A 12628-nucleotide genomic window follows, 5' to 3' on the forward strand; every position below is an offset into this window, starting at 1 on the left:
TTAGGTTATTATCATAACTAAATGTTGTGTGATGTGCAGGCTTGATACATTTAGTGCTGCTCTGGAAATTAAGTCTGGTATCAATCAATGAACTGTTTGTTTTTGTGTTTTTGTGTTTGTTTTTTTAATGATATAAAGCTTATACTTCATACCTGTGTGAAGGAATTAATTACAGACTTATTCATTTTATTATACACACATATCCAATTAATGTCATTTTAATATGCAAGGGCATTCTGCAAATATGGACACTAAAATAAGAACTGCATTAACAAAATTAAAACGCTTAGCAAAAATGACCTCTAGTGTAAAGCATAAAGTTTTTTTTTTTTTTTTAATGTTTGTTTCAAATCTATATTTTTCACAGCATCAGTAATGTTTATTAAGTCACTGACCTCTTTATACAGATACAGCATCTGTACTTCCCAGTATAAGCTGTTGTGGTGGGATGTTTTTTACAGTGGAAATAATGAATGCATATTTTATTATTATTGAAAAGTCAACATTAGACAATACTCAAGTATTCCACATTTAAGGGCAACAGACCAGACCAGTAGCTAAAATAATGTAAACTCATTTCACTGGGGTCAGGGTTGGCGTCAGGGTGTCTCTATGCGAAAAGTGCGACGGAAACATTAAGACTTGACAGGGCCCTTCTTGAAATAAGTGAAATTAATGGAGCTCTCTTCATGTACAACAAGGCCGCAGCACCCCTTTCATGCTGCTTACAGTCAGACAAAAGTCAATACTTTTTTATTACTTCATGCTGACCTACATTCTGCACTACAAGTGCCGGCCTTACTAATTGGTTTCAGTTGTGAAAAAAGTTCACCCCAAAGAAGATGGGAGCAAATAAATCAATTGTTGTTTTTTTTTTTGTTTACAAGGGGAACTAGATTGAATAAGTGCTTGGATAACTATTGCATTCTTTTGACAGAAAACATTGCTTTAGGTATTTTGTTTTTTTTATTACCATTATTTGGAAAAGGAGTTGATCTGGCACGTGTTTTAACCAGTTGGGAAAGAGGTTCAAAAAGGCTGAAAACTCAAACAAATTAGTTTTTAACCAGTTATACATGTACCAAAAAAAGTTACACTGTGCAGACAGACAACTTTTATCCATGTTCATTAAAACAGAACCAGCCATGGTTGTTTTTGCAGTCACATCAAACATGAAGCAAGATGCCACTTTTTGTATTTTAAACAATCCACTGATATAATCAGCAGCATCATATTGACCAAAACACCTGGATTTTCTAAGTACACTTTAATTAGAGTGTGTTGAAATCTTAAAAGTAAAAGATTTTCATTTCTGATTTTAGTAAACAGTAAACACATCAAGACATCTATACAGTTACAGTCACACATATATTGTAGCTGTTAACCATATAAGTGGTGCCTATTGCTTTATGTTTTTATCTGCATGCTGAAATTATATGTGAAGACCAATTTTTTTTCAAAATTGTTTTCATTTACAATATTCACTAATAGCATAATTATTAGGTAACATACTATTATTAATATATACACATTATGTATAAACAAAGTGTGGCATTTGTATTTAGAATAGAAGTAGAACTGAGCCCAAGGTGGCCTAGAGCTATAAGAAAGCATGTGAAGCTTGTGTAGGCACACACGGAAGAATGTGTACGGTTTCACAGTGCTGTTTTTTTAAAAAAAAAAAAATTTACGAAGATAAAGCACAGCCATGGGATCACATTACATCCCTTTATGGGAACTAGAGCATATAGATGGTGCTCTCCAAAGACACATATATTGTTAGTCTTTGACCCTTTTCCAGTACAGTCTAAGTGGAGACTCCAGGTGTCAGTCAAATCATAAAAAGTAAATCAAGTATACAGTGAGATCTCGCTGTTGTCTGATAAAAGTAAAGTCTGAGCTGCCCAAAGACAAAAATCAATCTATACATCTTAATGTATGGCAGCGGGGAGACCATTGTTCTCCAGGTTGGTGTTGGTCAATTCTCAAAGCAATCTTGACCTGAAACATAATCCACAGCATATAGAAGCAGTCTGTACTTCATACATCTAAGGTTTTGTTCTACTGTATAATTATTTAAAAGCTCCCCCACTTAAGACTATTTACAGTAGAAGGAATGCTTCACCAGAAAGCACATGATTATGACAGACACATCTAAGAAATATACCTACAAGTTATATAGTTTTTGCTCATGATTATTATTCAGTGTTTGTTTAATCATTCCCAGTATGGAAAGAGATACATTATCCCTAAACTAGTAAAATTCAGTCTATTGCTTAAGCTAAAATGGGACGCATTCATATTAGTCAGTTTATAATAATGATACCATACTGCTTCATAATTTTGCCATCAGACTTTCAATTAAAATCTTTAAGTGGATGATACTCCATAAATGTTCATAGAGTGTTGTAGTTATTCCACAAATGATATGGCCTAATAAGATTTTGTAGAATTACTGCCCTTACATCAAACTTTCATCTGTTTAGCAACTTGTGTAATTTGAAACAGTAATTTGCAATTCAAATTGAAGACTGAAAGTCAAAACGTTTTTCAAAGATTTTGGTTTAGTAGTTCCACATTATGAAACCTTACTACATGTTATGTAGCTTACACAGAAGATAAAGTAAAACAATTAAAGTATTAAGAAAGTTCTATAAACAAACTGAAGAAACCTTTATAAAAACTTTTTGAAAATGACTCATGTCCTGATTATGTCAAACACATAATCATCTGGAGAACTAGTTTATTAAGCCACACTGTGAACCCTTGTCAGCAGCAAGGGGTGCAAATGAACCCCAGCATGTTTAAAATGAACAAATCTTATAACTTGAAGATCTAGGGATATCCTTACATGTGTTTACGCTTTAATTGCTTACCTTTATTTTGATACAAATAACATCTTTATCAAACTGGAGTAACCCTTCAAAGTGCACAGAGTACTTTTTAAAGGTCCATTTGAACACATTTGCACCTTCTAAAGGTTGCAGAAAATATAACATTTTTAAATACTACAATCGCAGCGCCTGCATACTGGCAGAACAGATTGTTGAGAGAGCCAAGGGAGAAGTACAGTAGAAATGGTGTATTGCTTCTAAAATGATTTATGTATCCATAAATAGTTATTTATTTAGCCAGTAGTAATTTTCATGAAATTGTGCGTCTTTGTGTGCATAATACATTAGTTTCCAGGACTGTATTTGATTACTGCATTATGTACAGTGCCCCGCGTATTACCTCCTACAGTAGATAATATGATTTTATTCCACAAGTTGCAAAAAAAAAAAAAAAAAACATTGTTCATATACTAGGCTACCACTGCCTGAGAGATGACAGGACGTTTGGGGTAAGTCTGCCTTTTACAGGACTTTGAACCATTGATAAAGGTGCTATTTGGAATGGCATTAGGTTTTTTTTTTTTTTGAGGAATCTTTCTTTTTATGTTATGTATACAAGTTCTCTTTGTGCACTCTTTTTTTTTTAATGGAAAGACTGAAGAAGCTTTTTTTTTTTTTTTTTTTTTATGCACGATGGGCCCCAAGGGGTTTAGAGTTTAGGAGGATGACTTGTGTGTGAGATTTTCCAACGTGTAAGTTTAGGTGCTTCCAGGCATAGTCATCCGTCTTTTCTTTTTTTTCTAAATTTACAGTGACCAGTTTTTATTTTTATTTTCCCCCAATTTTAAATGTCCAATTATGTTTTATCTCCTCACCACACCTAAAGCCAGAATCGCTTTTATGCCGAGCAATCCAGAGCACAGGTGGACGGGCTACCGATCCCGGAAGACAGAGATCAGCCCTGCTTCTTATCCACTCTAAATATGCTCAGTGTCTGGCCAGTAGGGTTCGCTGTTGCGCAATGAGGAGAATAAGTCCCTGCCGGTTTCCCATCCCCACCCCTGGGAGCGTCATAGCCAATGTGATGTCCTCTTCGGAGTCCATAGCAAAGTTCTGCCTCTTTGAACAGCCTGGACACTATCCGGCGTCATCCAAGCTGTATGACTCGCCCTGTGCTCCCTGCAGCAGCACTTTAACTGGATAAGTGTGGCAGAGTGGTTTATTGTAGACAGGTGCAGGGGTGATGCAATGCATGAAAGAAACATACAGAGATAATTGTAAATCAGTTTTTAGAAATGTTTTATCTTATTTCCAGGTCTGGCAGCCAAACAATAGTTCCCTGTCAGTACACACCAATGTGCACTGCATGGGGTATATAACAAGGACAGACAGTCCCAAACAATAAACAATATCCGTCCCACAATAATACCAACACGGTCACCAGTCCTGGGTGCATGCAGTAGTGCTCGTGGTGGGTGATATAGCTCTAGAACTGTGTTAACTGTCTGGTAACATACAAGACGAGACAGTTACAAACAAACAAAACACAACTTACGATTTCATTATCAAATACAAATACACTGTTACTGTCCTTCTGGTTCTTACTCACTACAAACCAATGAGAAGGAACAGATTACGATTCTTCATCCCCCTTATATGCTGTCACGCACGACCCCTTGGTAAACGAGTGAAGCTGCCTTTACAATCTGTGGCTGCTACATCGTTTCCCTTCGGGGTCAATACGTTATTGCAACGGAGTTTCGACTTCTTCCAGAATGACCAACTTCCCGACCCAGGGAAAGAACTGTCAGCCAACATGTTCAAAGAACTCAAGCAATATTGAATTTATGTGAGGAGTAATCATAGGATTTGGAGAACTCCACAATGTACAGTCTTGTCGTTCTTGTTGCAGTGAAGGCAGATACTGCCCTAAGATCCTATACAATAGGGGTTTTCAAAGTATGGAGGATATTGCATGGAGGATATTGTATGCCAAAATGAAAAATAAATAAATAAATAAATAAATGAATAAAATAAAAATATAAATAATTGTCGTATATATATATATATATATATATATATATATATATATATATATATATAAAGAGCCTCCATATGAAAAATCCATCTGACAACTCGGGTATAACCCAGTCTACCATGTCCAAAATATATATATATATACACACACACACACACACACACACACACACACACACTTTTCCAAAAACTACACAATTGTCACAATAAACAAAAGAACAATTGTATATAATTGCGGGGATTCAACACATCATCCCATCCTCTGTTTTGTATGTTCATAGGCTCTGTTGAACCTTTGCCTTGCGTGAAGGTTTTATATAAATGAGGAACTGTAGTAGTATTTCTGCTTCCTCTGTTCTTTTTTATTTTCTCCAAAACCAGAGAAGCAGACTCTTCAGTTGTAATTGCAGCTATTTATTGTAAAGCACACCTCATGTTTTATTTACATTATTTTTCAAAAACCAAATTGACCATTACAAATGCCTAAAGAACTAAATGTAGGCTATTCTGAGCTCTGTCTGCTCATTACCTTCGTAATTGATATTCTGCCTAGTCAATCAGCACGTTAGTGACAACAGGTTTCCGAAATCACATGTACATTGACACGTTTAAATACAATGTTACCTGTAATCTAGACGAGCATAAGTGATTAGATGCTTAAACCCCTAATTAAACACTTAGTCATTTACAAAAATTGGAGCTATACCAGCCCTGACTACAACTACCTAAAAAAAAAAAAAAAAAAAAAAAAACCCATTAGTCAGTTTAGTCACGTACGAAAATAGGGCCAACGTGACTTCCTGTTGAATTCTTGTTTTATTTATTTATTTACTACTATGTATCACTACAGTAGAATTTATATATGTGTTGTTTATATTTGTGTTTGGCATTTTAGATCATTTACTGTTGAAAAAACACAGTGGATGCCAGTTATTACCAACCCTGATTAAGACAACTTGTGGTTATTAACAACATTTTCCCAGGAATCAATCCCGTTCCATATACTTTAATGTTAGTGGAATTCTGATATTGACTTTATTTCTAGTTGCCAGTGCTACAGAGCACACTTGTATGATTTATGCACATTCTTCATACAGCTTTTATAACACACTGACTTCGCAAACTGCATATTTCTGGCGGGCTGAGTTAGTTGAGCACCCACAAGTTGAAGAGCCACAGGATACAACTTCAGACGAGGAACCCAAAGAGCCTTCACTCCAAGAACAGTTACGTGCTGTGAACATTTTCTGCATGATATGCCAGAATCGTGGCTCTGAAATACCAACAAAGCTGCATGCAAAATTGAGATGGATTTAGAGGAGGAGGTGGTACACTGTAAAAAGCAGACAACGTTGGACAATTTCTTATTGATTGTGTACAACACCTAGTTTTGTATGTTTGCTTTACTCATTGTAAGTACACTTGTAGTACATCATTGTGTAGTACTATTTATATAGCCTACTCCCTTTTTTTGTTTTACACACATGTGAAGTAAAAAGTTCTATGTTCGGGTTAATTTTTTAACACTTTTAAAACACATTTCAATGCTATATTTGTACAACTACATTATATATCATTGTTCCATATAAATACACTTAAACAGAGGCTTTTTGCGTATTGGCAACTTTCGGTTAATGACAACTTTTTGCTGGGAACCAAGAGGTTGTTAAGCAGCATTTATTGTGATATATAAATGCTAGTTGTGTGGCGTTCTTTTGCCATAAATTATAAGTTTACCACGTTTATGTATGTAGAGTGCATTTGCAGCCCTTTCCACCTTCTGTGTGAAATCAATTATTGCCACTGACGAAGGATTATAAATGTATTCTTCCAGATTCCATTAAACTGATCTGAAGTTATATGAGAACACTGACTATTGCTATCACCTCTGAGGACAATTAGTAGAACTACGTTTTGAGAATGTTGGTGATGTTCTTAGTAGTGACAGTGATTGGCCCAACGAGTTTTAAAAGATGCAATGCTTGTGTGCCATGTGCATGTTACATGAAAGCAGTACTTTCCAAAGCTCATAATGTTTCAGTGCTGTAGGTTCAGATTGTTCAAATTGGTTCTACAATTGGTTCCTAAATCAATTTCACATTATACACATTTGGAAACATATCATTTGAGAGGGTCAGTTTTTACCATTTGATTATGAAAAGATATCTTTAGCAACAGTAAAGAGCAATATTTACAAGGACGGATAATTCCCCTTACAGGGTAAGTAGAGATCTTTGATTGTCATAGTTCTGGACTCTGACTGACAGAGATTGCATACAGGCCTTGGAGCAGAGGATTTGAAATGCCCCAGAGTATGACATTAGTTTGTCCTTCCTAACAAGAGTTTCAGAAAAAAAAAAAAAAAACACTTGCATCTGCAATCGGTTTTGAAAAAGGCAACTTTGCTTGCTTACTAAACTTCTCTTTCCACTTTTGCATGGCACCATTATCAACATATGGCCTGACACATTATTACCAGCCTTGTAAAGGTTATATATTCTAGACAAAAACATTCTCCAGGGTGGTTATAACATGCTGCCCACACCTAGGGAGTGCCACAAGGCCCTTGGTTTCCATGGCAACTAGGCCAGTTATAAAACCTGAATCAAGTCAAACTAAAAATACCAAGACTTTGCAGCAGCACCAGGAGGTCGAGATTGCAGTTGTGGCTCATGCATTCATCATTAACAGACTGACTGTGCCTTGTAAAAATATATTACAGCTATGATTAAGGGCCCCAGTCAGTTCCACCACCTACACCTCAAAAAAAATAAATAAATAAATAAATAAATAAGATATGGAGAGCCCACAACTTAATGGGAACAAACCCAAATCTAGTATGTACCAGTTGTCAAAGCACCAGAGTCTGTCAAGTTAGGGCTCTGCACACACCACCTAAGCACTATTCCGAATTAGAAAATTGATCAGATATTTCCTTTAACCTGATTGGTCAATATGAGGTCCCTAATATGAAAATATGTAAATACAGTGTTCATTTATGTATTTTACCTTTTTTCTGTTTGATGAAAAATCTCTGTTCACACCCTCTGAATGTTGTTGTAGACTAAGTCAGCTTCCTCGATGTCCTATACATTCAATCTATCTATTTAAATTTAATATAGCAAATAAAGTTTAAAAATAAATTGAGAATAGTGTTTGCTGTCAGCAGCAATACATTAACCACAATAGCAACTTGTCTTCTGTTTGAATGACAAGTTGTAACAACACCACAGGCCCTGTGTTCTCTTCTTTAATGCCAGGAAGCTTTGAATAAACCTTATGAGCAAACTGTGAACAAGTTACTGAACAAACAGCACAACCAGCATTAACACATGTAGCACCAGATATTGTTAATTACTAAAACTTTTATTATTTTTTTTTTTTACTTTCGCCAACAAATCTCAGGATCTAACTGAAACTTCCTAAGTCAAATCTTAAATGTAAAGTTACCGGTACTTTTTTTTTTACAATTTTTTGAGAGGTAGATAAAAACAAAGAGGTCACAGACGATGTAGGCTTTTGTGTACAAGGTACCTAAACTGAAGAACAGCTCCATGTAAGTAGAAGATTTATTTATTTTTTTTAATTATTATTTAGACGACTGGAAATACCTACAATGCTACATCGTCCACCACTGGAATATGGAAGCCTGAGTGAAGGCTACCAGACCACAGATGGAATTCTCGTGGCAGGTGGTGATCTACCAATTCTCCTTGATATATTATATATATATATATATATATATATATATATATATATATATATATATATATATATATATATGAAATTAATAGTTAGTTGAGGCACCATTAGTATTAATAACCTTTTTCCTGCGTAAGGTCTTCAGATAGCTCTTTACTTTTTCCCATATTGACTTATTAATAATGACCAAGGTTGGGATCAATTCCTGATTTTCAATTCCAGTTCTTTTTTAAAATCAATTCCCAATTCCAGTTCCCTTTTAATCAATTCCAATCCATCAGTAATACAAATTACAATTAGTAGTATTCTGTTAATTAGTTCCTCAGTGGCAACAAATTGCTTAAATTGGTTTCAAATTAAAGCAGTTGAACAATCACAACAATTGTGATAATATAAAAAATATTAATTCCAATTCCTTTAAATGAATTAGAATTGTGAATTCATTTTAAAACGTAAAGGAATTGGAATTGAAAAACAGGAATTGACCCCAACCCTGGTAATGACAGCAGCCATCCTATGCCTAACCCTTTTATACTCTCTATAAGAATGTTCACCTACAATTCAGCATTTTCTAGAATTAGGTTCTGCATTATTATATTGAAATTTCTAGCACCTTGTAGACAATACTGTCATAGCATCAAAGGGTATGAATACTTTTGAATGATCATTTTTAGAGTTTTGCAAAAAGAATTATTAAATAAATAACTGTTGACATCTATTTCTTGTAACTTATTTTCCTCATCCACAAAAGCAAAACACTTTTGCTGCAAAAGATGTTTCTATAATTTGTTTTCGAGAAATTATAAATTTCCATTGGGGTATGTAAACTTTTGACTATAACTCTATATATAGGGCCATAGACAGCATGAAAAATCACAGAGGCACTTGTCCATGCACTGCACCAACATTTCAGAGTTTTGTTTAGAATCTGTCCTGATTACAAAAACAGGAATGTTCTTCTGAAGTAGTTAAGTATGGTAAACAGTAGTCATGGTAGGCAAACCTTTTAATTTTTTCAAAATAGTTGTACTTCCAAATTGCCCCTTTAACATGCTGTAAGCTGACAGGTTTCACTTAAAACAGAAAGGAACCTGTTAAAATGTATTATTATTATTATTATTATTATTATTATTATTATTATTATTATTATTATTATTATACCCTTATCCAGGGCGACTTACAGTTGTTACAAAATATCACAATACAAAGTGTCACATTGCAAAATATCACATTACAGATAACAGCAGTTAAAAATGTAAAATTAGTAAAAAATGTTTGCATGCAAGAGTAAATGCTATTAAGAGCACGTAAGTACCTTACATGCATAAGAAGATTTAAAATAAGAGCAATGACAAAAAACGTTAATACAGATACCTTTGAGTAGAATGAAGTGCAAGATACAGAAAATAGTTATAATTAAAAGCAGTAGTAGAATACGGCAAAATATGGAGCAGTTCAGTGAAAGTACAAGATGGTACAAGTATTGATACGGTTGAGTGACATATAGTCCATTATAGTCGAGAGTTGAGATTTACAGATACTGTCTAAACAGGTGTGTCTTGAGAAGGCGCCGGAAGGTTGGTCAGGGACTGAGCAGTCCCGATATCCATGGGTAGGTTGTTCCACTATTGAGGGGCAAGGCTGAAGGAGCAGGATCTGGAAGCGGGGGAGCGGAGAGGGGGTATAGCTAATCTGCTGGTGGCGAAGCGGAGGGGGCGAGAGGGAGTGTAGGATAAATAATAGTCAGGAAATAGGAGGGAGCAGAAAGGTCGAGGCAGCGAAAGTAGAGTGCAATATTTTTTAGTGGAGGGAGTAGAGCAATGGTGTAGCGTGAGAGAAATAAGGAATGGAAAATACAAGGCAAGCAGCAGAGTTTTGGATGAGCTGGAGTGGACGGATAGCAGAGACAGGCCAGGAGGGAGTTGCAGTAGTCAAGGCGTGACAGTAGCAGGGCCTGAACTAGGAGCTTTGTGGAGTAGTTGGTGAGGAAGGGGTGAATTCTGCATATGTTGCTGAGGAAGAAGTGACAGGATTGTGCCAGAGTAAAGATGTGTGTGCTGAGAGTTGGAGAGGGAGGGGTCTAGGGTTACATTGAGGTTCTTGGTGGATGAGGAGGGAGAGAGGGTGTTAGATAATTAGATAACTATGCATTTTATGAAGGCTAATTTGCTGATCTTGGCTAGAGTTTATTTTTTGAGTCAACAGTACAGGCTGAGACATTGATCAAGCTGTAATAAAAGTAAATCGCATTCCTTTTCTGATCAAATGAAATGTTGTCACTTCTTTACTTACAAAAGGAATACTATTTAATCTTCCTTAATATAAGCATAAGCATTAGTCTATGTAAAATGTGCAGAGTAGTTTTCAGATTGTCATATCATGTATTGGAAATGTTACAATTAAAAGGACATTTAAAAATAAAAAAAAACTTGAGTGTTGCCTCTTTTGCTGTAGGAAAAACGTATGTTTTTATCAATGTGTTGTTTTTCTTCTGTTAAACTAATAGTGGTGACAAAGTAAAATACTTATAAAATACCTTATATAGTTATCACATATCTGCAACAGCATTATTCTTAAATATGATAACTCCATTGTCTCCTTTTTCTTAAACTTTGCAGGATAAAATATATTACTTTTATAACAACTGTACATTTAAACACAGAAATAAAAGTAAGGGGTTACCAAATTATCTTGCTTCTAAGGCAGCGTATTTAGATATTTTTTAAAGAATAAAGGAAAAATGAAACAAGGATGTAATTCTGTGTTTGATTGTTTTAAGCTATTAGTATCATATACAATACTCAACTATCAATGTAAATACATTTTTAAAAAAATTAAACGGGCACACGCAGACCTAAAACTATTGTATTTATTTATTTCTAAAAACATCATAAAATGTCTAAAAGAAATAAAACATTTTCTGAAGCTTTTTAAAAATATGTTCCCAAATACTTTTGTCACATTTTACAGCAACTCCTGTTGTTAAAGATATTATTTTTATTGATGGTGGTCCACTATGATTATTATTATTATTATTATTATTATTATTATTATTATTATTATGATGGTGTTCACAAGTACGTTGATGTAATACATTTGTACGGTGCCACTACACTGTACTGTCGCAACTAAAGGCATTAACAACGGGTATCGCTGGTTTCGGTCCCAGTCTGAGGTAACTCAATTATCAAACCAAATAACAAAAACATTAACAAATTACTACTTAATCAATACTTGTTTAATGATGGAATTAGTTATGTTTAAAAGGTGTGTGTGTGTGTGTATGTGGATCGGAGGATGGTGATGGTAGGCGTTTTGGTTGGAGTGAGTGAGTGAGCGAAAGGATTATTGTTATTACTGTTGGCTAAACTAGAAAATGAAAACATTGGAAAAGGTATTAAGATTTGTTTAATTACGGCGTTTTCTGGCATCCTGATGTTCAACTTGTTTCTTCTATGGAGGGAAACTTTAACAGTGGTGGATATAAATTTCCCTGGGACCCCCTTAACAACGTTACTACTATAACATAAATGATATAGCAGAAGGTCTACTTAAGAACAGGTTCAGGGGGGTAATTAAATAATTAAAATAGACCACTATGTCAATTTACAGTTAACCCTTTTTAATAAAGCATTCTATTTTTTTGTCTTTTTTTTCAGGACTTCAAAAGGGTGTTCACAACAGTCCAAGTCTTTGACAAGTTTGGAAAAACATATTCCAGTGCTGGAAAAGCTGTTTGAAGAAAATATATTTTTGGCTGGAACAATTTGTGAATTTTAAACAAATAAAATAAGCATGCCTAATTAATGAGGAGCTTTTGTATTTTTTGTCCACCTATTTGCCTTTCTACATACTAATATTTTGTAACTTGTATAACTTTGTTAATAGTGCTATTGTTTGGTCAATTCCAAATTAAGATACAGTATTTTACCTGAAATAATATTATTATTAATAATAATAATAATAATAATAATAATAATAATAATAATAATAATAATAATAATGGCTAATTTCTTTTTAAAAGTCAATACATTTTTCTTCATGTAAGACTTCCT

The 12628-nt window shown here is 34.5% G+C and overlaps 1 protein-coding gene across 1 annotated transcript in view; it reads left to right on the forward strand.

Moving 5' to 3' along the window:
• spata17 (spermatogenesis associated 17) overlaps nt 1-12368 on the forward strand; it is a 137496-nt gene extending 125128 nt beyond the window's left edge. Inside the window, exon 10 of the mRNA XM_041251573.1 lies at nt 12233-12368. Within this exon, the coding sequence (XP_041107507.1) occupies nt 12233-12313 (81 nt within the window). The 3' untranslated portion in view covers nt 12314-12368. The remainder of the gene's footprint in view (nt 1-12232) is intronic.
• Nucleotides 12369-12628: the final 260 nt, after the last annotated feature.

The sequence above is a fragment of the Polyodon spathula genome, chromosome 6 (assembly GCF_017654505.1).
Source record: "Polyodon spathula isolate WHYD16114869_AA chromosome 6, ASM1765450v1, whole genome shotgun sequence".
Classification (NCBI taxonomy): Eukaryota; Metazoa; Chordata; class Actinopteri; order Acipenseriformes; family Polyodontidae; genus Polyodon; species Polyodon spathula.